Here is a 26800-nt window from a genome sequence, read left to right as displayed (position 1 = left end):
AATGCACCACCCAGTCTGAGAACTGAAACCACAATCTGACAATTACGAATGCAACACCGTAACCACCAGGCCACGCACCCTCACTAATAACATCATTATCATTTGGCAGGGAAATAATAATAATAATAATAATAATAATAATAATAATAATAATAATAATAATAATAATAATAAAGTAAAAATAATAATAATAAATTGATAATAATTAATTAAATGAAAAACAGACAAATATAACCATGTATAAATAGATAATTGTCAACTTACCCTGTGGACCCAGTCTTTCCTCTCGTTATCACCAATACAACGATCTAAGGCTTGAGGTGTGAGGACGAGGATGAAATTTCTGGCTTTTTGTACACTCTTTAGCAAACCTACATCGAATTTACCCGCTCGTAGCCGCTCTATATCAAGGAAAACTGAAAACCCTCGGAGTTGTAAGTGAACCTTAAGTAAACTAGAATGAAAGGCGAAAAAAAAAAGGGGCAGTGGTTATTTTAAAAAAGAAAGACAAAGTTATCTTATTTGATCCTTCCATCCATCCATCCATCCTTCTTGTCTGCCTGCTATGCCTGGGTGAGTTGTGGGGGTGGGTGGGGGTTGGTTGGTCCCTGAGACACCTTGTCCATAGGGTCCTATCAGAAGCAATCATCCTTACACTTTCTGGCTGGGTTCCCAAGTGAGACAAACTGAGATTATGGATCATTATCCAACCATTGCAAATTTTTGGTCTACCCTTAGGTCTCCTTGCTGGTTGGCTCAGCATCCAGCATTCGTCTTGCAGTCATTTCCTGCTACCATCTAATCCCATATCTGTAGTATCGGAGCCGTGACCTCTCAAATTTATGTTCCTAATACTAGCTGAATGATAACTAAGTTAGTTTACTAAATTCTTTGTTATACTTAAAATTAATTGAAAGAAACACAGAGCATCTCAACAGAAATATGGTCACAAAAGGGTTAATGTCACCATGATATTTTCAACCCTTTTGATGCCAACCTGGCTGAAACCGGCTATATATATATATACATATATATACGACGGGCTTCTTTCAGTTTCCGTCTACCAAATCCACTCACAAGGCTTTGGTCGGCCCGAGGCTATAGTAGAAGACACTTGCCCAAGGTGCCACACACAGTGGTACCAAACCCGGAACCATGTGGTTGGTAAGCAAGCTACTTACCACACAGCCACTCCTGCGCACACACACACACACACACACACACACACACACACAGACACATATGCATGTCTGTTATGCACATGCTATGTCACACTGTGAAGTCGTTATGTAACAACATCCTAAACTTCTATCACCGAAACACCAACAATACTAATATAATAAACAGCAATGAATGACCATAACAAACATTAGCTAAAACAACTGTTCCGTTTTTGTCCATAACATTTCTTTACCACCACCACCATCACCACCACCACCACCACCGCCGCTGCTGCCGTCCCCGCCACTCAGCTAGTTCTTTACTGCAGCTTTTAATGCATTGTTTTTAAGTCCAGCCTCACCATTTAATTATTTTCCCTGCTGATAGCATTTTCCAGTGGATTCTTTTGATGTAAATCATAGCCTGCACCGAACTCCTCCGAGGAGCACACCTCATGCTTTTTCACTTGGAAATTATCTCCTAATCTGTCAGCTATATCATTACTCTCACTCTCTCTTCCTCTTTCTTTCTCTCTTTCTCCCTCTCTCTCTTTTAGTTCTCTCTCTCTCTTCCTCTTTCCCTATCTCTCTCCTTCTTTCTCTCTCTTTCCCTCCCACTCTCTCTCTCTCTCTCCCTCCCTTTCTCTCTCACACACACACACATACACACAAACACATTCTTTGTTCCTCATGCTTGCATTGTTTTATACAGTTGAGATTTCCTGGGGAGGTGGGGGTCAGAGAGGGGGGAAACAAAATGCAAAACAAACAACAAAGAAAAAACCCACCCCACCTCCCCTCCTCTCCTCTCCCCACCGAAACATGTTAATCCTCTTCTATCTCTTGTGGTATGTTGTTGTTGTTGTGGTGGTGGTGGTGGGTGATGAAAGAAATATTTTGACTTTGCCTGTCGAAAGTGTTTGGATGACCACCATGGCAACGAGATGACCATGACGATGACGACGACTAAGAAGCTGTTGGCACTTGATAACACACACACACACACAAACACTCAATCTGTCTTTGATGGACCCAACCTCCACTTGCCATTTCGCGGCCACCACCACCACCACCACCACCACCAGAGTAAACTACCAATTAATGCGGGGTAATGACTGTTTTATCAAGCCTTACAGAAAGAAGCTATCAATTAAGAATCGTGTAGACCCTGTTTTTTCTTTTCTTTTCTTTCTTCTCTTCAAGAAGCCACATGCAAGTTGCATCGGTGGTTGGTCCATCAAACGGAAATGGCAATCACCGTTATCATTAAATACCGCCACCGCTGCCGCCAACACCACCACCACCACCACCGCCACCGCCACAGCTGCCGTTGGCAATAGTATGACCACTCTAACCACCAGCGCCACCAATGACTACTTTACTCTCTTACAAGCATCACCACCACCACCACCACCGCCACCACCACCACCGCCACCACCACCACCACCACCACCACCAAAGCCACCACCACCACCACCACCACCACCACCACCACCACCACTACTGTTAGTACTAATATTCCCCCTCGCCACTACTACTGATGCTAGTATCACCACCTCACCACCATTGGCATTAATACCACCCCCACCCTTGTGGACACTAACATGACCGCTGCACTCACCCCACCCCCACCACTTGCACTAATAGCATCACTGCCGCCGCTGCCGACGCCACCACCACCACCACCATCACCACTACCACTTGCCCTAATATCATCACTGCCACTGCCGCTGCCGCCGCCGCCATCACCACCACCACCACCGCTACACTAGCAATTCCCCCACCCTGCTGACACAAACATATCCCCTCCTACTCATCACCACCTCCACAATCCGCTACCATTTCTACTAATATTTTCATTATCATCACCACCACATCCAGAAATAATCCTATCCTCCTCCCCACCCCCTAGTATCTTCCCTGCATTCCGTTATCCTCACTGTTACTTATTTCATTGACCCTGAAAGGACGAAAGGCAAAGTCAACCTTAGAGGAACTTGAACTCTGGATGTAAAGGCAGTCGAAATGCTGCTAAGCATTTTGCCCAGCGTGCCAGCGATCCAGCAAGCTCACTCCTCCTCTTCTAACGTCTATCTTCCATGCAGGCATGGGTTGGATGGTTTGACAGGAGCCGGCCAGGTAGAAGCCGACCTCAGGTCATTGTGTCTGTTTTGGTAGGGGTTTTACAGCTGGATGCCCTTCTTAACACCAACTTCTTTGCAGAGTCGGCTGAGCACTTTTTACGTGGCACCAGCACAGGCGAGGTTGGTTTGGGCATGGTTTTTACAGCTGGATGCCCTTCCAAATGCCAACCACTTTACAGTGTGGACTGGATGCTTTCTACCTGGCACCGACACCAGCAGGGCCACCAAGTAACTTGCAAGACAAGGGAATTTGAGAGGGGGCAGGGGTCATCTGAGCAGGTGATCCGGTGTCAGATGATGAAAGGTTAGAGTGTGACAGAGAAACAGAGACAGGAGTTTTGCTATAGAGGAGGTACATGGTTACCCAGTCAGAGAGAGAGAGAGAGAGAATGAGAGAGAGAGAGAAAGAGAGAGAGAGAATGAGAGAGAGAGAGAGAAAGAGAGAGAGAGAGATTGGGAAATAGCAAAAGTGCAAGAAAGAGAAAGTGAGAGATAGTGGTGAAATGGCAGGGTATACTCACCCTGGCACAGTCTTAACTTAACACATGATATTAAAACAAAGGTGTATCACAACAAAAACATGGAGATAAAAGAGTTAATAGTCCCCCCACCCCCATCAGATTTTCTTTTTGTTTTTTATTTTTCACTCTGCACCACCACATCTTAAATTCACACGCACACGTGTACATGCACACAAACATCTAGTATGCATCAAGCAATAACCCAGTCTGATTGATCTATCTACCTTGCGAGTTGTGAACCATTTGATCTTCTGTAGCTGATAAACACATCGATTTTCTTTTGTACCCGGCGTATGTCGCTTGGGTCTTCCTCTATGGTGGTAAACTGTGAATTTGGCATTGTTAACACTGTAGAAAAGACAGAGAGAAAGAGAGAGAGAGAGAAGACAGACATGTTAGATAATTAATAAATTATTACTGAACGAAGACAAATAATACACTTACCAACCAACGGTGGACATGATAGCGAAAACGTAGAAGAAAGGCATTAATTTCCACACCCCCCATTCAAACACAACATCAGAAAACAAATAAATTATGCAATGCCAAAGTGGTTTCCATATTGGATTTATTGACACCTGCTTCCCACTCGCCAAAGGTTGAATACATACCTCAGGAGGTGTTGTTTCGGCATTGTGTTCTCACCCATGGCAGATTAGATTATGGTGCGACTAGTTTCAATCAACAGAGCAGGGGGTGGGGAACAAAAAAAAAAAACAAAGCAAAAAAAAGAAGCCCTCTCCTTCTGCCGTTGCCAATCCTATTTCATGGTTCGGTTAACAAGATATTGATATTAAAAATTAAAAAAAAACAAAAAACAAAAACAAAAGGAAGAGACGTCTATCTCAGTCGTGCCAAGCAAAACATGCCAAACCAGTCTGCAAAAAAGCCCCACCAGATTTGCTCGAAGCATGGCAGAACAGAGCAGAAAAACAACCAAGAATAATTCAAATGATTCTTTTGACATTTGGAGCAAGAATTCTTCCAAGAAGAAATATAAGCAAAAGGAAACCCACAAACTAGGATGCTTGCCACTTCACCACATGGCGCCCCCCGACCCCCACCTACTCAGCAGCAGTTAGTTCATTAACGAGAAACTACTGTGCTGATGATGTTTATTGAAGAACAAACATGTCCACTGCTGTCCTCTTAGTTCTAGCCCCCACCCGCCACCTCCTCCACCAAAAAAAAAAACAGATTGTCTTTTCCTTTAATGGTATGTGAATTTTTGGAGCATTTTGGCGCTCGAGATTATCTCCCCTTTTCATCCAAGGCGAGTTACATTTGCCACCAGACTAATTCACCTTCTCTCAAAGGGGATAGAATTTCAAAATAGAGTCAAAATTTATTTTCTATGGGTATTAATACACCTATGTTTGTTTCTGATGTCCAACTTCAGGCCACTGGAGACTGGCCACCCTGAGTTATTTCCCTTAGCTGTATGGCTGTGTGCGTAAGAAGTATGGTGCCAAACTATGTGATTTTGGATTCAGTCTCACTGCATGGCACCTTGGGCAAGTTCCTTCTTCTACAGCCTCAGGCTGACCAAAGCTTTGTGATTGGTTTTTGGGACACAATACTTGAAAGACGTCTGGATCTACTTAATATCTCTATAATGCCACTACTGGCTGCATATCCCCAGCATCTTGCAAACTACATCTGCCAACATTATGAAGTAATTTTGAGGCCCCAGAAACAGCTCCCCTTAATTTCCTCTGTCTTTCTACTCTGTGTAAGTGTGCTCAGTTAAACATATGAATATACACATGAATATTCATTGTCTGGATATTTCCAGTCTTTGTTTTCTCTCTATTTACATGTATATATGCATGTATATCTTATATATCTAGCCCAAGCAGTTTTATTTGTTTAATTGCATCTATCTATCTATCTATCTATCTATCTATCTGTCCATCTATTTATCTATATCTATCTATCTATCTATCTATCTATCTATCTATCTATCTATCTATATCTATCTATCTATCTATCTATCTATCTATCTATCTATCTATCTATATCTATTACACACACACACATGCATGTGATGAGCTTCTTTTAGTTTCCATCCACCAAATCCACTCACAAGGCTTTTTGGCCCAGGGCTTTACTAGAAGACACTTGCTCAAAATACCATGTAGTGGACTTCATTTAGAAACCATGTGCTAGAAATATCAAAAGAATCTCCCTCGCGAGCGAAATTTCATTGTCACTGTCTTAAAAATAACAAAAAAAAAAACAAGGAAGGACACATTTGACACAAAAAAAAAAACCAAGACATGAAAGTCATGGTTGGAATGCCTTTCATGACAAGGGATGACCTGGCACCAGACAACAACAACAACACGACAAAGATGCTTACTTTTGATATGGTCCATTATCTTTCGCCGATGAATACTGTTGGTGATGCAGCATTCCCTCTCCAGCTCGTCCTCGCTCACCGTCGGCAGCACTGTCTTGTCAATACCACAGTGCAGCATCTGATAGGTGTAGAGCGAAAACTCTTCGGAGATTTCTCGTAGCCAGTCATTCAACCGAGTGTTGTCACACGATGAATAATCTGCGGTAGTTTTCAACTGTTTCAATTCTCTGATAAATCTGCAAAATAAAACCCAAAAGTTCTTCATTCATTCATCTATTCTCAGGGCTTATTCTTTGTAAGCCTACTACTTATTCTATCGGCCTCTTTTGCCGCAATAACCCAACTGAACTTCTATGTGGTCGCTTGCACCACTAGAAATAACAGCAGTATATTTCATAGGAAACTCATGGGGGTGGGGGTCATGGCTGGAACACCTCTGGCTATAGGTTTGCTCAGTCAGGTGTGACCCAGGCTTAAATAACAATAACCCAGGGGAAAAACTATTGTAGGTGTTTATGTACATAGCTCTAGGTATGTATGCGTCAAAGTGTGTGTGTGTTGTCATGTGTATGATGATGGTGATGGTGGTGGTGGTGGTGGTGGTGGAGATGGTGGTGGTAGTAGTGATGGTGGTGGTGGTGGTGATGATGGTGGTGGTGGTAGTAGTGATGATGGTGGTGGTGGTGGTAGTAGTGATGATGGTGGTGGTGGTGGTGATGGTGGTTGTGGTGGTGATGATGGTGGTGGTGGTAGTAGTGATGATGGTGGTGGTGGTGGTAGTAGTGATGATGGTGGTGGTGGTAGTAGTGATGATGGTGGTGGTGATGGTGGTTGTGGTGGTGATGATGGTAGTGGTGGTAGTAGTGATGATGGTGGTGGTGGTAGTAGTGATGATGATGGTGGTGGTGGTGGTGGTGGTGATGATGGTGGTGGTGTTGGTTGTGGCAGTAGTAATGTTGGTGATGGTTGTAATAGTAGCAGTGGTGATGGTGGTGGTGGTAGTAGTGATGATGATGATAGTGGTGGTGGTGGTGGTAGTAGTGATGGTGGCAGTGGTGGTGATGGTGATAAGTGGTAGTGGTGGTGGCACTGGTGGAAGTGGAAGTGTAATCAAAGCAATGCTGGTAGTGGTGGTGGTGGTAGTTGTGGTGGTGGTAGTTGTGGTGGTGGTGAGGGTGTTTAAGCCGAAGGGAATGTTGTGACATCACACACACACAGACACATACACACACAAACACACACACATACACAGAGTATATAAGTCAGGTAGTACTATTGAACTGGGAACAATAGCTATTATTTGGTGCACAGAGAGAGACATATCACGCACAACACACACACTTACACACAAAGAACTAACGCATACATGCACACATGCATACACACACACCATGGCCAGAGACATACACACATATACATACATGTACACATATACATACATGTACACATATACATACATGTACACATACTCATACACTCACACACAGGCAAAAACATAGCGACACACACACACACACACACACACATAGACATACATACATGGCACACGCAAGCACACACACAGACATATTACATACAACAAACATAAATACACATGCACACACTCATATACAAATACATACACACATGCCAACATGTGTACACACACTCACTCACCACCACCACCATGTGTGTGAACTGCCATGCTACATGGCAGTGAGACATGGGCCATGAATGCTGAAGACATGCGTACGCTTGAAAGAAACGAAGCTAGTATGATCTGGTGGATGTGTAATGTCAGTGTGCATACACGACAGAGTGTAAGCGCCCTGAGAGAAAAGTTGAGCATAAGAAGCATCAAATGTGGTGTGCAAGAGAGGCGACTGTGCTGGTATGGCCATGTGTTACGTATGAATGAAGACAGCTGTGTGAGGAAGTGTCAGTCCCTAACTGTAGAAGGAACATGTGGAAGAGATAGACCCAAGAAGTCATGGGATGAGGTGGTGAAGCATGACGTTTGAACATTGGGCCTCACAGAGGCAATGACAGAAAACCGGGACCTTTGGAGATATGCTATGATTGAGAAGACCTGGCAACTAAAGTGAGATTGCAACTACGCATGTCTGGCCCTGTTAAGAATACCTGATGCGTTGGGCAATATGATATGCTTGAGAAGACCTGTTGAGTCAAGTAAAACCAGTATCATAGCTGGAACTGGTGACACCTAACTAGCTCCCATGCTGGTGGCACGTAAAAAGCACCATCCGAATGTGGTTGATGCCAGTACCTCCAGACTGGCTCCTGTGCTGGTGGCAGGTAAAAAGCACTGTCTGGTTGTGGTCAATGCCAGGTCTGCCTGATTGGGTCCCATGTCGGTGGCACACAAAAAGCACCACCTGAATGTGATTGTTGCCAGGCCCACTTGACTGCTTCCTGTGCCGGTGGCACATAAAAAGCACCCAGTACACTCTTGGAGTGGTTGGCATTAGGAAGGGCAACCACCTGTAGAAACTCTGCCAGATCAGATTGGAGCCTGGTGCAGCCATCTGGCTCTCCAGACCTCAGTCAAACCGTCTAACCCATGCCAGCATGGAAAACGTACATTAAACGATGATGATGATGATGATGATGATATATGTACACACACACACACACACACACACACACACACACACTTACCCTGGGGCACTGATAATAAATGTGTATTTTCATGTCTAGAAATCATTTGTGTCTGTTTAATGTTTATTATTTGTTACAAATAAAACTTATTTTTGATGTCAATGTGCTTTTGTTTTTGTTATTGTTGCAGGTGTTGATGTTGTTGCCATGACAGTTCAGGTAAATTTGCTTGTTTCATTTTTCTTTTATTTGTGGCTTTTTCTTGTTATCGTGCTTGAAGGCAGTCAAATAATTTTAAGCCTTTTTTATCAACATTTTAAGATAAAATCGGATACCTACAGTACTGTACCAGTAATGTATGTATGTAAGTCAGTGTGTGTGTGTGTGTGTGTGTGTGTGTGTATGTATATCTATAACTATTTATCTATCGATATATATATATATATATATATATATATATATATAAATATATGTATGTATACATATGTATTTCTATGTATGTATATATATGTGTGTGTGTGTGTGTGTGTGTGTGTGTGTGTATACATATATATATACACACACATACATATATGTGTGTATATACACATATTTATATATATATATAGTATGTATGTATGCATATACATATATATATATATATATATATATATATATATATATATATATATATATACATATGCACATACACACACACGTATATATGTATACATATATATATATATATATATATATATATATGTACACACACACACACACACACACACATGTGCCTGTTTGTTGTGTGTGTTTGCCAGGGCAGGGTGCGAACGTCCTCAGCAGATCAAGAAAAATTAGTTACAGTTGTAGGAGAACACGGCCAGGTTATGTTGGCACGTGTAATTGATGATAACGAGAAAAGGAGTGATGAAGACGAAAACGAGGACGCATATGTCAATTAGTTTACACCAGAATTTGTGAACAACAGACCAGCCTCATTGGCTACACAATTTCCAATGGGCCAATCATTGGCTGGTCGACTAAAATTTATGACAAGGAACTTTCTGTAACTCATCATCATCGTTATTTAAAGTCTGTTTTCCATGCTGGCATGGATTAGATGGTTTGGCCAGAGCTGGTCAGCTGGAGAGCTTCCCAACTTGGTTTCTATGGCTGGATGTCCTTCCTAACACCAACCACTTTACAATGTGTTTTGGGTGTCTTTCACACATCTCTGGAACAGGTGCCCTTTTACATGTCACTGGCACAAGTGCCTTTTGTGTGCCACTAGCACAGGTGCTCTTTATGATTTATCAGCACAAGTACCCATTACATGTCACTGGCATGGGTGCCTTGCATGTGTTGCTCACATGGATGCCTTTTACACTTCACTGGCACTGGTGCCTCCTATGGTTCACTAGTGCAGGTGCCTTTTACATGTCGCCAGCATGGGTGCCTCTCCCGTGGCACTGGCATGAGTGCCTTTTATGACAAAGATGACAAAGGCAATGATGGTGATGTTGATGATGATGATGACGATGATGATGGTGGTGGTGGTGGCGAAGATAGTGATGTTGATTGCTAACGATAAGGATGACAATAATGATGTGATCGGCAGTTATTACAATTAGTGCAAAACTGATTAGTAAGATTAGCTGTAATGGATGTGTGTGTGTGTGTGCATATGTGTGATGTGTGTGTGTGTGTGTGATTCAGTTTTATTTCTAGATTTCGTGCTAATACAAAAAGAGCCAGTTTCTAATCTAGATTCAAGGTATTTGTGCATTTTTGTGTGCATATGTGCAATATTTGAGTCAGCATGTGCAGATTTTCATGCATGTATTTACTGCATGTATTCTTACACACTCTCTGAGTGGTTGGCGTTAGGAAGGGCATCCAGCTGTAGAAACTGTGCCAAATTTAGATTGGAGCCTGGTGTTGCCATCCGGTTTCACCAGTCCTCAGTCAAATCGTCCAACCCATGCTAGCATGGAAAGCGGACGTTAAACGATGATGATGATGATGATGATGATGACAGCAAAGATGTGACAAGATAATGGAGATGATGACGACGATGATAATGACGGCAGCAATGACGACAGTGATGATGATAATGATGCTGTCGTTCTCTTTAGGCTTACCTTTTTCGGGTGATGCTGGGAGTCATCTTAATGCTGTCTTGAAGGTCATACTCAGAGATGACCAACAGAAGGTCACCGTCCACTCGGCAGTCTTCAAAGCGGTCTGCATATTCAGTAAACCCTATCTGTCCAATGCAAAGACAGAAAGAAAAATAAATGAAGGACGTATACATGCAAATACATATGCACACACACACACACACACACACACACATGTAGTAATTTATATCACATATATATACATATATATCCACCTCTGCTATTTCAGCCTTTGCTACAGCAACTATCTCCGGAAAATTCCCACAAGGATTATTTACACGGATACTTACTACTGGAATGAAGCTACACTCCAAGTACTGTTCTTTCTTTCTTCTTTCAGCGCATCACACTCACTCTCACTTCCTACTATAACTCTCTGCTTAGAGATATAATAATCGATTCCTTTACTATCTCTGTCTCCGATGAAGGGAAGCATTGGATCTTCCCTGAAACAGCTGTAAGACTCTATCCATAAAATATATTTCTAACTTTACCATTGTTCTCTTTATCCTTTTATATATTTATACATATATATACATATATATATAAAAAATTAAAAACGTAAAAATAAAAACAGAACACAAAGGATTCCGCGCTACACGTGTTTCAAGCTTTATAGTCGTTGCATCATTATATTGGTATATAATTGATAGACAGGATGGTATAAAGCTATCTTCAGCCACAAATATATTCTTTCCCAGGTATTATATCACAAAGAAGAAGTCACCAAGAAAAAAATAAAAGAGGGGTTAATGATTATGAATTTGAATAATTAAGGTAATTGGTAGAAGGTGCCAGGCAGTGGAAGAGAACCCAAAACTATATGGTCTTGTAATGAAACCACACAGTCATGCCTGTATCAGTAAACTCCATTAAATATATGAATTTGTAAGGATTAACTTTAGCTCTTTAGTGTTAAAACCAGTCAAATCCAGCTCAGTTATCGTTCCTATTTTATGCTTGAACTGGTCAGATCTGGCCTCTCATTTCTACCTCATAATGTTCTAAAAATAAACAATCAAATCATTGAAATCTCAAAGCTATGAGATAATCCATGATTGATTCAAAACATTGTGAATAAATAAACATATTTGATAGAGTAATCTGAATGTTAAAGGGTTAATGAAGCCCTAATGCTTTTAACCTTCTGTAACTCTTGTCATACTTCAAGCCAACAGGGTGTCTCTATGTGGTCAGTCGACATACTAGAAACACCAACTAAATCTCTTTCAACTCACATACTCTATCACTTTGGTAAAAAATATAAACAAAACAAAACAGAAAAGGACATATATATACACACACACATATATATATATATATATATATATATATATATATATATATATATTATATAATATCTGAAATGCATACACTGTAACTGAAAAAAAAAAATTGATGCAATGGTCATGGGTGGAATGAGTTTGATTATAGATAATCTCTTTGATCAGGAGATGAACCACTAACTCATTAATCACAATCATGATAAAGCTGGCAAATGCTGTACATACACAGAGCATTTATTATCATTATTATTACTATTACTATTATCATTATCATTATTATTATCATTATTATTATTATTATTATTGTGGTGGTGGTGGTGGTGCAGGTGATGGCTGCACGTTCAGTGCACTTGCCAGAATGACTGCAGCTCGCTTTGATTATCCATGATCTAACATCTGTTTGTGTCATTGTTTGTTGCGTTGCGTTGCCAAGGAAGTGGCCGGTTATGGACGAAATGAATTTTTAACACGGCTTTCATGGATGCTTGAATATTTTGTTTCTTTTACACTCTCATGTTATTAAGTGGGGGGGAGGGTGGAGTGGAGGGGGGAGGCGAGAGAAGAGGAGAGGAGCAAAAGTTAACAACGCACTAATGTATTCTGTTACCACATTGCTGTACATGTTGGAAGTATGCGAAAAAACTTGCAAAGTGAACAGGTGCGATCGGTGTAAAACAGAAATTTGCTTCCACCTCTGTAATGTCAAAAGGCTAAGTTCTTTTGCATGCACAGAGTGATATCATACTGGAAATAAAATGACTATCAATTATGCAGTGATATTTGTAAGGAAAAACACATGACTGATATATATATATATATATATATGGTAATAATAATAAAATGATAATAATCCATAGATGTAATTTATAAATATTTAATGCATCGCTCACTACACATGTTTCCACAAATCACAGGTTTCTTATGATCATAGTCCATATTCCTGGGATCATTTATATTTATAAATTCCAGTGCAACACCATAAAACTGCTATTGCTAGTTGTTATCATTAGGCTGTAACTGGCATAATAGAATTGGAGCTTTTATATACATACTCAAAAACGTTTCTCATAAATGAACTTACAAGATATATAGAAATATATATATATATATATATATATATACACATATAGTAATTCCCAAAAAAGAACAACAAACACAAAAAACACAACAACGTGAGGACGTGGTACCAAGCAACGCTCTTCTTCAGAAACAGAGGAAAGTCCAATAGAAAGGAAGACGGAGGAAGAAAATGGCCAACAATTCACAGCATTAGGAAGGGCATCCAGCCGTAGAAACTTTGCCAGAGCATATTGGAGCCTGATGCAGCCTTCTGGCTCGCCAGTCCTCAGTCAAAACCGTCCAACCCATGCCAGCATGGAAAGTGGATGTTAAACGACGATGATGATGATGATGATATATATATATTGTATATATAATATTATATATATGTGATATATATATAACATACAGCTATCTATATTATATCTTACGATCATGATACTGACACCCTTTCCACTAAGCCACACGCCTCTACTCTATATGTATATACTAGCTTAAAAACTGTACTCCATGCAGACTTACAAGCTAGCTCCTGTGGAGGGCTAATTGCGACTGTGGCCCAAAACTAAAGAGAGCTAAATAGTATGGCTATAATACATCTATAATGACTATATGCCTCTGTGTGTTTGGTCAGAGGTTAAGGATGGATGAGAATTTATTCTGCGATGCAATCATTCTATTGTTCCTGTCCCAAAGTTGAATTCCAACAGTTGGACATTTTATCCCAAAGATCTTATCTTGACGTAAAATTAACGAAGCAAATGTCATTTATATCCCCCTTGCTCTCTGATGTCATCTGACAAATGCCAACCAAAATGGTGTGAATCAGCCAAGCTTTACCTGCTAGAAATAGCAACCGAAATGCTTTTAAATCAGATCTCAATGCTGGATGTTCAAGAACTAAATGAAGGGCAGATATTCGATCCTGGGGGTCATCCTGATTCCAAAAAAGGTAAGATATAAATATCTGTTGAGCAAATGTAGACTGAGATACAGGGGTCCTAGATGGATGGACAGACAGAATTTTGTGTTTATTATTATAGATTAAATAGACACGGTTGTTTCTAAGTTAAATGGCGTGAGGTTACAGACTCAGCACAATGCCAGGATACAAGCTTGTTATGCATTGGCGCCTTGACCAAAAGAGAAAAAACAAAGTCTGTGATCCTATCAATGAAACCAGCTGCTAATTCCTTGAAAGGGCAGCTTGTTTAGTCCTGAATAGCTGATAACAATTGACAGTTACATTAGAGAGGACTGTCTGGAAATTAACCATCATAAGGTTACAGACATAACACAGCGCCAGAATACAAACTGGTTATGCTTTAGTGCTTTCGCAGAGCCAACAGTCTGCAAAAAAAAAAAAAAAATAATAATAATAATCAATCAACTGAGCAAGATGCCAGCTCTTTAGATCACGATTGGGTCAGTTGAATAACAAAAAACAAAAAAACACAACACATTACACAACACAAGACTAAACAGAGAATTAAACCTTTTCTAAAAGAATAAAACCTATTTATTTCCTTTTTTTTAAAAATTTTTATTTGCTGTAATAAAAAATTCGTTTGTGTGAAACAAGTTATTCTTAGACGGTGATTTCATTCAAGAAATGAAAAGCTAAATTGTTCCTAATGGAAACCCGGTATTAAACCTGATAAGATTCAGTTAGCATTGGCTGAACTTGATTAAACAAGTCGTAGCACCTCAATGCCGGACACACACAGTTTTTCTTTCTCTCTACTTCTTTTTCTCTTTCCTCCTTCTTCCAAACTATTTATAAAACCATCAATAAACTGGATTTCTTGGTGCATGCATCACACTGTTTACTTCAATATATTGTTTTTGTATTTTTGGTTTTTGTATTTTTATATTTGCTGTTTTTCTTTGTGTCTTTTGCTGTGTTTTTTTTTTTCTTCCCTCGAAATGAACTGAATATGTACGGAAACCTTACATATTACAATAGATATATTTGCAAGTTCAATCCAAACCCAAGGATGTCTATATATGTGTGTATGTATGTGTGGAGAGAGAGACAGACAGACAGACAGGTGTTGTGTGTAAAAGTACAATGTCTAAAGACAACAGAAGTGTAATGTAGAAATGCAAATAAAAGTACTTTAGAGCAGGGGTTTTCAAACTGCCTCTACTCTATATGTATATACTAGCTTAAAAACTGCACTCCATGCAGACTTACAAGCTAGCTCCTGTGGAGGGCTAATTGCGACTGTGGCCCAAAACTAAAGAGAGCTAAATAGTATGGCTATAATACATCTATAATGACTATATGCCTCTGTGTGTTTGGTCAGAGGTTAAGGATGATGAGAATTTATTCTGCGATGCAATCATTCTATTGTTCCTGTCCCAAAGTTGAATTCCAAACTGCTTTAGAGAACAAGGACGGAGAAATGGAGTCATTGAAAAGTTGTGAGCCAATGAAGGAGCTTCTGTGTGATTGTCCCACATGCTAGAAATAACAGCCAAATTGCTCTTCAATCACATTCTCCATCATGGTCTTAAGATGTTTACCGAAAAGGTGAGGTGGTCACTGCTGGGATACCCTTGATTGTATGTCTGCTGTATCACGTTTAACCCCCAGCTCAAACAACAACAACAACAGGAACAATAACAACAGCACTAACAACAACAACAACAACAAAAGCAGTTAATAGTCTAATCGATACATAATGCTCTAGTCACACACACACACACACATATGCATGTATGGGTGTGTATATATATATATATATATATATATATATATGTGTGTATGTATATATATTAGTATATATATGTATGTGTACACACACACACATATATATATATACACACACATATACATACATGCACACATACATATATATGTATGGATGTGTGCATGTGTGGGTACATATGTGTGTGTGTGCACGAGTGGGTGTATATATACATATACACACACCCACACATATCCATCCATGTCACTGAGTTTGTTTTCTTATTATTAATAGATTTTCCCCCTATCTCTGCTCCTCACCCCGCCACCCACACACAACCTTGCTATCTATTCTATACTTTTACTTCTGTTTTGTTTTTCCAATGGTGGCCTTGGTTACTACAAGCTTTTCCTTCCACTGCTCTCTCTCTCTCTCTCTCTCTCTCTTTCTCTCTTCATTATTTGCTCACCTCAACACTCTGACCTAAATCATTTCGTACACCATTTGCTTAATATCTTCTATCTAATGCTCTAAGATTCTTGTAACAATGAGAGAGGGAGAAAGAGAGAGAGAGAGAGGACTCTAAAACTATAATTCTCTAGATGTCTCTCAATGTTTTTCAACTGGGGTCCATATGGTTCTTGGTAGTCCATATGGCCCTTGGGAGTTCATATGGTTCTTGGTGGTCCACATGGCTCTTGGTGGTCCATATGGCTCTTGGTAGTCCATACGGCCCTTATTAGTTTTTGCAAGCTGGCAGAAGTGTTAGCACACCAGGCAAAATGCTTAGCGGTATTTCGTCTGTCTTTACGTTCTGAGTTCAAATTGCACTGAGATCAACTTTGCCTTTCATCCTCTTGGGGTCGATAAATTAAGTACCAGTTGTGTACTGAGGTCGATCTAATCGACAGGCCCTCTCCTTAAAAATTTCAGGCCTTGTGCCTAGAGTAAGTAAGAATATTAAGGCAGTGAGTTTGCATTCTGAGTTCAAATGCTGCTGGGGTCGAAAATGCCTTTCATCTTTCCAGGCTCAATAAATTAAGTCTTCGTTGAAGTCTGGGGTCGATTTAATTGGCTTACGCCTCCCCTAAAATTGCTGGCCTTGTGCCAAGATTTGAAACCAATATTTCCCCAGCCAGGGCTGGACATGTTTCCACAGAAGACTGGTAACAAAAGACCCTCACTTATATGAAGGAGACATATGTTTTTACAACAACCGCAGGATGCCAAGACAAAAAGACGCAGTCAAAACTCCCTCACAGTTATCTCCATTACTGGAAAATTGAAGATAATATTTTCCATTGACTAACATGGTTCTATCTAGCTCCCTTCACTGCATAAGTAGTTTTAGTTACCTTTTTAAAGCTCTATCCATTAAATACGCCATCACTACCTTGTCTGCTTGATTACTTCTAGTTCTGCTTTTTTTATGCTCCATGTATTTAACAATCCATACACTCATAACCTGCCCCCCCCCCCCCTGCCAAACCTTGATAGCTAGCTAGCTACCTGCCTATCACTCTATCTTCTCCCGACCTACCTCCCTGCATACATAAATATATACATATATATACATATGATATCTCGCTAGAGTTATAAAAATCCCCACGTAATGATATATTATGACTGAGTTATCTATCTGTTTACTTGCCTTTCTGTTGAAATGTCTATCTGTCAGTACATACCAACCTACATATCTACCTATATATATATATATATATATACACATACATACACACACATATATAAATGCACATCTATCTCTCTCTCTCTCTCTCTCTCTCTATATATATATATATATATGTATATATATATATTTTCATACACACACATCATACATACATACATATATATATATATATATATATATATATATATATATATATATATATACACAACTATTTACTTCAAGTTCGATGTTTCAATGATCCATTCATTAAACATGTTACCTAAATTCACTGCAGCAGACTTCAAACTCAAAATTCTTTTCATTGGATGACTGCATCGAATTATCTAATTGGAATGGCTTTCTATGTACATGTATGCTCTCCATCTGTCTGCAATAGCCAGACAGAACACCAACAGCATAATGGAACTTATTTCATTATCTCTGGAACGATGACGGACAGCTTAGTCAGCAGAATTTAAATTCAGAATTGTAAAATACCCAATTTAGGTCTGGCAAGAATCAATGCAGGCTATTCTGGTAATTAATGAGTTTAATCTTAATAACCCCCCCACTTGGGGACAGGTTAAAAGAAAAAAGTTACCATATCAATTTATACAGAATAAACATAAAAAGTTTAAAAAATGCACATGAGATGTAATGTTATACTAAATAAGCAGCATCACTGCCCCATCTCCATGTGCGAGAATGACTTAGGCGAGAGAGAACACATCTTTTTATAAACATAGCAGAAAAAAACCTGCATCTTGAAGACTGGCCTTTCCTCTTCAGAAGTCAAGAAATCCTTCAGGCCCCTGCCCTATCTCTATCCTCCACCAGCACCACCACCATGACAACCACTGTTGCTGCCGCCACCACCACCTCCACCACTGCTATCAGTGTCCTTACTGCCAGCATCAGCACCACCACCATACTACCTACTGCCACTACCCCTCAACAGAGCTCAGGTGACACCTACAAAAGAGTGTTGACCTCTACATGTGGGATGGTGCAGCTGCTACACTCATAGGTTATACTTGACCTTATCTAGAGAAAGGGCACTTGACCGACTGGCATCAAGTCACTCACAAACATTTCTTCTGTCCCTGGTTAAACAGACGTGTCCACTCTCTGCCTTTTGCCACTGTGAGTATAATGGCCCCTACTTCTTTGAACTGTCTGGTCTAGTTCCTAGTTCTATATCCACTTGGGCAATCTTGTAAGCTAGTGATATCTATAGAACGCTCATCTTTTCAAAAAAGGTAAATAACTGCTTCTAAGTGTGCACTAAATTCACCTCAGTTTGTATCTAATTTCTTGTGGATCAAGTTCCCATAAAAAATTATAAAAAAACTTAACACAGACTTCTCATGAATGGAAGGAGGAGGTGGGTAGGTGAGACAGATTTTGAAGGTGAAATTAACACAAATGTTTGTACTGTTAAGGAACAAGGAAATTAAATATAGAATGATTTGTATTGTGTGTGTGTGTGTGTGTGTGTGTGTAATATACACCCAGATATATATTCACATACATGTATGCCTACACATATTCATATCTATACATACATACATACATACATATGTATATATATATATATACACATATATGTGTGTGTGTATATATATATATATATATATATGTATTTCTGTATGTATGTGTATATATATATATATATATATATATATATATATATATATATATATATATATATATATATACACACATATATATATATATATTGGGTCATCCCATAAATAATGGAGTTTTTTCAATTGCATGAACTAAAAGTCGGAGGGAGATGGGATAAACTACCTGCATCAACTTGCTACAAAAGCAGGTAGTAATTTTATCTTGAGCTTATTCTTAGTGCAAGTTTTGAAGAGTTCAGTTTGATTTTAAAAGTTATTTTTTCAAAGATATAATGGAAGTGACAAAGGAGCATATTCAGCATATTTTGCTTTATGAGTTCAATAAAGGCAACAACGCAATGGAAAGTGTGAGGAATATTAATGCAATATATGGGGTTCGAACAATAAGCATAAGCCAATGTCAACAATGATTCCAGAAATTCTGAGCCAGAAACTATAGCCTAGAAGACAAGCCACATTCTGGAAGATCTGTAGAGCTCAACAAGGATGTCCTGCAAACCCCGGTGGAATAAAATGCCATGGTAACTGTTGAGGAAGTAACAGAGAAGCTTGGATTTGGTCATTCAACCTTTCATTGACACCTGTGTGCCATAGGAAAAGTCATCAAATTGGGTCAATGGGTTCTTCGCAAACTTTCCTAGTCTAATAATGCGCAGAGAGTAGATGTGTGCTCTTCTTTGCTGTCACATCTCACAAATGAACCTTTTTTTGGACCGAATAGTGACTGGTGACGAAAAATGGGTTCTGTAAAAAATGTCAAGCACCGAAGACAGGGGGCAGGGAAAGGAGAAACACTGGCACCCCAGGCTAAAAAGGGTCTTCACCAATGTAAGGTATTATCTGTTTGGTGGGATATGAAAGGCTTAGTCCACTTTGAACTTTTAAACCCAAACCAAAAGGATAACAAAAGAGATCCACTGTGAGTAGCTTGAGTGGCTTAAGCCAGCGCTAGAAGAAAAGCTACCATCTTTGGTTTCAAGACGAAAGCTTTTCTTCCATGAGGATAATGCTTGGCCACATACAGTGAGGATGACATTCCAAAGGCCGGAGCAGTTTGAATGGGAAACAATGCTCCATCCACCATATTCACTGGACATTGCCTCATCTGATTATCATTTATTCCGCAGTCTTCAAAATCATTTGGATGGAAAGAATATGAATTCTTTAGACAAGGTCTGAACAGTACTGGAGGAGTATTTTTCATCAAGGACAAGTGAATTTTGGAAGAGGGGCCTTGCAAGTCTACCAGATGGATGGAAGAACATTGTAGAAAATGAAGGAGAGTATATTTTAGATTAAAAAAGAACTTTGTTTATCTTAATTTTGAAAAATAAGAGAAGTATAAAAAACACCACATTATTTACGGGATGACCCTATATATATTGTCTATTCTCATATTATGTGACTCTTTTCCATAACAATCTAACCTTTCCTTACATGGAAAGAACAGTTATAATACGATAAAGATATAGGAGTGGAATGTTAAACTGGATTCTGAGTTGAAAAACTATAGTAAAATGCATTGTACCAAAGCATACTACTCAACACTCGCACACACACACACACACACACACACACACACACACACACACACAGTATGTGCATTTATGTAGGTCATGTGTGAGTATGCGTGTGTGTGTGTACAATACAACCAATACAACAAGCAAGAGATAAATCATCTGATAAATATAGTAGAGATGTAAATATAAAGGGGTACTGTGTGAGGAAGGAGAGATTGTCAGTGAGACAGAGATAAACACACACACACACACACACACAAACACACGAGAGAATGGGTGTGTGGGGTGTGGGTGTGGGGGTAAAAATGGTGTTGGTGTTGGTGGAGAGGAAAACAGGGAAGAAGCCTGAATGTGTGAAAGTTAAGTTAATTCATAAATTATCAGAGGGCCGAAATGTGTGAATTAACAAGTCGAAGCCATAAAGGTAGGGTTTGAGGATAAAAAAACAAAGAACTATATTTAGATCACTTTCCAATATTTAATGACTTTCCGCGGAGGATGGTGGGGGGTGGGGTGGGTGGGTGATGGCAGTGTCTGTGAGTGTGAGTGTGTGTATATGTGTGCGTGCGTGTATGTGTGTTTTACCATAGAATATAAATAACGAGAATTAGGAGAATTTGGAAACATGAAACTAAAAAACTACAAAGAAACATAAATCTAATTAGGTATGAAAAGAACAGCTATAATAATAATAATAATAATAATAATAATAATAATAATAATAATAATAATAATCCTTTCTACTATAGGCAGAAGGCCTGAAACTTAGGGGAGGGATAGTCAATTGCGTTGGCCCCCCCCCCAGTACTCAACTGGTACTCATTTTATCGACCCTGGAATGATGAAAAGGCAATGTCAATCTTGGTGGAATTTGAACTCAGAACTCAGAACATGTAGATGAATGAAATACCGCTAAGCACAACATACCTTACCTGCCGATATCACAATAACATACTTCATTTCTTGGTAGCATATCAACACACTTTACCTATCTAACGACGAATATATTAATAACCCCCTTCTGCCTTCACCTCACCTGCCACCAGTCTCAGAGTGATACAGGTGTAACTGTCTTGCCTGTGACTAAATGATAAAGAAAGAAACAAAAAACTCCCTCAAGAGACTAAATGCTGAACAGTAGCTTTGATGAAAGAATGTTTTGAATACAAGATGAAAAAACTGGATTCTCGTTTGTTTCATTAACATTAAGACAAAAATCTGGGTTCTTCCAGGTGTGAGGATTCTACTGTCATCGTCGTCGTCATCGCTGTTGTTGTATATAGAATGCTTTTTCTTATTCTTTTTATAGTCACAGTTGCTTTTGAAGAGCAATGCCCAGTGCATCTTCATGAAATATGGCTGTACAGTTAAGAAGTTCAGTTTGCAGCCATGAGGTTCCTGGTTCAGTCCCACATTGTGAGACTTGGGAAAAGTGTCTTCTACTAAAGCCTTGGCCTTGAACTGAGAAGCTTGTCTGTCCTTGTTTGTCCCCTCTATGTTTAGCCCCTTGTGGGCAATAAAGAAATAAGAAACTGAGACGCTTGTTGTGCATATATATGTATATATGTGTGTGTGTGTGTGTATGATAATAATGGAATAATTACTATGAAGCATTGTGTAGAATATATTGTATAAAAGATTGTGGGTAAGGCCAAAACAATGCGAAATAAATGCAAGGTAAATCACAAGAAAACAAATATGTGAATTAATGTAGACTTACTTTGTATTCAATATTTCGGGGTTATGACTCCATTTTCAAGAAATTGATGAATGTTTTCAATTTCTTGAAAATGGGGGTCATAACCCCGAAATATTGAATACAAAGTAAGTCTATATTAATCCACATAATTGTTTTCTTGAGATTTACCTTGCATTGTTTTGGCCTTACCTAAAATCTTTTATACAATATATATGAATATTTATATATGTGTGTGTATATTATATATATATATATATATATATATATATATATATAAGAATTTAAGGAATGGAGAAAATGCATGTTATAATTGCATACTTTATTCCTACATATGTTTCAAAGGATTACAACCTGTGTGATCCATAGGGATCTTTGATATTAAAATTGTAACCTTCTCATCAGGGAAAGCATGGGAATCATCTTAAACGTAAGACATTATGACCGATTATGAAAACAATAGATGGATAAGGTTATGACTTAACTAAACCACAGTTATTTTGTGTTCTTTGCTACATTGGTTTCTATTAACCCATTTATTCTATCAGAAGAATTTTTATTCATTAAGATAGAAGAAATACACATAATTATATATATATATATATATATATATATTGTTGGAATTTATAAAAAACAAAAGATGAAGACAGGTGTGTAAACAACAAACAGGTATATATATATAAACAGCCAGAACCACGCTAATAACTTAGGAGTGAAATTTAAGATTTCTTAGTTTTCTGTAAATCGATTTTGATAAAACTTTTCCCACTTGGTCTGCACACTATGGCAACACCATTGTTATGTTTGCATTATTCTGTGTAAAGTCCTTTCTTTTTTATTTCAGATTCTTTTGTTTTTGGGTGAACCACACTAATAGCTTTTGAATGAAAATAGCCCAGCTAGACATTTCTTTTTTACAGAAAATGAAGGCTAGTATACGTTGAGTATATATTTAACAGAAAGCCCATAATAATATTATAACATTTAGTGACACAATGAATTATTTAGCCACATGTGCACCAAGGAAGAAATGATCCGATTGTAGGGCCTTCAAGACTGTGACAAGTAGGGATTTAAAGAATATTGGCCGTAAGTTACGTGGTAAACCTGGACAAACAAGCAAAGCCATTTTCCCCACCTCTGGACTTCCTCATGTAAATGAGAAAACCACCAGAGATTGCATCCTCGGGCCCATAATTTCTGTGCAAGAATCCCTGAAACTGCCTCCTCACAGGAGTTTGAGGCTTCAATGGGCCCAAAATTACACGATGCTAAACATGAGTTGTGTTCTTTCAAGATAGCCATTTAACCTTTTCTGTTATTACACCACACAGGCTTTATTTCAACTGATTTTGAAAATATTGAAGAATTTAGTGAAAAAAACTTTGTTATCAATAAACTGGTGTTTGGAACATAAATTAACATGAAATTTTGATTAAAAGTTTTTTTAATTTAGACCATGCTGAAACAGGAAGTTTATATTATATGTCTAAGGATCAGTCTCAGGTGGGTTGGACCAAGAGGCTTAAGGATATGATTTCAGGTAAGATTTGGCTGCTATTTCTAGGACATTGAGCAACCATGTAGAGGTCGACTCATTGTGGGCAGCCATGTTGCTCTGTAAGGCATGTTAGGAAGAGAGCATGATGGGAGCAGCTTAATGTATTGAGCTATATTCAACGAAGTGTAATCTGAATGGCTACGTATTCTGACTTCATGTAAGAATTAACAATTTCATATTTAGAGATACATGTATTGGTGTATGTGTGTGTGTGTATAATATATATTACAACACACACACACACACACACACACACACACACACACACACATGTATATATATATATATATATATACACACATATAATATATATATATATATATATATATATATGCACACATGCTCAAATAGAATTATAGTGAACATGTATATAGATAGATAGATACATACATAAATACACACAGACATACATGTATACAAACACAGAGAATTACACACACAAACATACACGTGTTCAAACAGAGTTAGAGTACACACAGATAGATAGATACATACATATACATATATATATATATATATATATATATATATATATATATATATATATACATACACTGAATTACACAAACACACAGACACACACACACATATGTTCAAACAGAATTATAGATAAACTGCATAATCTCTCTATATCAGGCTAGCTTATATGTTTATCATTAACCCAAATTTTAAAATCGCTTCCTGAATAGGAAAAACATTGGTAAAAATACCATATCTACACACCAGCAGAAACAGAACCAGGTAAAACATGGTAATAAAAGTGGGCTGCTTCACTAAAGTAGATTAGTTTTTATTTTGTTTATTCTATTTATTTTATCTCCTAAATTACAGATGTGTTTTTAACAGCAAGGTGCGAAATACTTCAAAGTGAAATATATATATATATATATTTTTTTTTTTTTGCGAACCAGATGAAAAATCTCAAAGGGAAAAAGAATAAAATATATGGAAGACGAAAGATGTATAATATTATTGGTTGGTATTGATTTCTTATGACTAGGCACCACTAGGCTAATGATGCTGGCTGTGAAGAATATATGGTTAATGGAAGCGATCCTAGTATATACATGCATACACAAAATGTACACGTGTGTGCATGTTTGAGTGTGTGTGTGTGTGGGTATAAATATAAATATATATATGTATATATATACATTTAAAAGATTTTGTGAAAATTATTTGATACAGTTTTACCGAGTATAAAAAAGATTTCTTTAAAAAAATTATTAAAAAAAAAAAGTTGTAAATTCTTTATCAGTGACACTAATCTTTTTGGAGGAAGTTTCTTTCTAGTGTGTGAGTGCTTTTAATTATCTTTTCAAAATTGTATTATATATATATATATATATATACACACACTCATACATACATACATGCATGTATGTATGTATTTATGTATGTATATATATATATATAAAATGAAAGAGAATATGGTGATTGGTACATCCTCAAAATTTATTTCCTTTTATTTGACAATTTCATACAGCATATTTTTATGGTTGTGATGACCTACACGTGTTTCTACTGCACAGAGTATGGTCAGCTGCACATGCAAGCGGGCATAATTTCCTGTGCAGATTTGTTGAGGGTCTTTCAACTAACTAGGCTCAAAATAAATGGAAATAGATTTTGAGGATATACCAGTTTCCATATTGCGTATCGTCATAATTATTGCTAATATACACTCTGGATAATATTACCATTCAGTGAATCAAACACAGAATTACCCATCGGAGGAGTTTACAGTATGAATGACAACCCATAGTAGTTATAGACATTAAATACTAATCAATGTGGTTAGCCATAACCTGGAACATAACAAAGAGCTACCATAGTATCCATCCAGATAATATCTCTCTCTAAACTCACATTAATTATATATATATATATAGCATCACCTTACAGGCACTTGTGCCGGTGGCACATAAAAGCACCCACTACACTCTTGGAGTGGTTGGCGTTAGGAAGGGCATTCACCAGTAGAAACTCTGCCAGATCAGATTGGAGCCTGGTGTAGCCATCTGGTTCACCAGTCCTCAGTCAAACCGTCCAACCCATGCTAGCATGGAAAGCGGACGTTAAACGATGATGATGATGATGATGATGATGATACACACACACACACATATATATATACATACATACATTTAAATATACATATATATGTGCATATATAGATCTGAACTCGGAATCTAGGGGTTAGTAGCCCGCGCTCTTAACCACTATGCCATATGCCCGTGGGCATCAATATATAATACAACAGAAGAAGGTGGTACGCTGGCAAAATTGTTAGCACTCTTGGCAAAACGCTTAGCAGCATTTCATCTGTCTTTACATTCTGAGTTCAAATTCTGCCGAGGTTAATTTTGCCTTTCATCCTTTTAGGATCGATAAATTAAGTACCAGTCGAGCACTTGGGTTGTTATAATCAACTTAACCCCTCCCCTGAAATTGCAGGCCTTGTGCCAAAATTTGAAATCAATATGATATAATATAATATAAGACAAAATGTGCGGGTGACACGTAAAAGCACCCACTACACTCTCGGAGTGGTTGGCGTTAGGAAGGGCATCCAGCTGTAGAAACTCTGCCAAATTAGATTGGAGCCTGGTGTTGCCATCCGGTTTCACCAGTCCTCAGTCAAATCGTCCAACCCATGCCAGCATGGAAAGCGGACGTTAAACGATGATGATGATGATGATGACTCTGAAAGCTTAGCACTT

General features: G+C 38.4%; 1 protein-coding gene across 3 annotated transcripts in view; it reads right to left on the bottom strand.

The window, feature by feature from the left end:
* LOC106883896 (NAD(+) hydrolase sarm1) overlaps nt 1-26800 on the bottom strand; it is a 126064-nt gene that overhangs the window by 1876 nt on the left and 97388 nt on the right. For all 3 annotated transcript variants that reach the window (XM_089341408.1, XM_089341407.1, XM_089341409.1), the window contains exons 4-7: nt 10906-11030; nt 6188-6423; nt 4050-4173; nt 265-454 (exon numbers count right to left, since the gene is read on the bottom strand). In XM_089341408.1, coding sequence (XP_089197534.1) covers nt 265-454; nt 4050-4173; nt 6188-6423; nt 10906-11030 — 675 coding nt within the window. The remainder of the gene's footprint in view (nt 1-264; nt 455-4049; nt 4174-6187; nt 6424-10905; nt 11031-26800) is intronic.

The sequence above is a fragment of the Octopus bimaculoides genome, chromosome 24, assembly GCF_046866305.1.
Source record: "Octopus bimaculoides isolate indiv1 chromosome 24, ASM4686630v1, whole genome shotgun sequence".
Lineage (NCBI taxonomy): Eukaryota > Metazoa > Mollusca > Cephalopoda > Octopoda > Octopodidae > Octopus > Octopus bimaculoides.
Note: the sequence above shows the minus strand (reverse complement) of the source record. Positions and strands in the feature narration are given on the sequence as shown.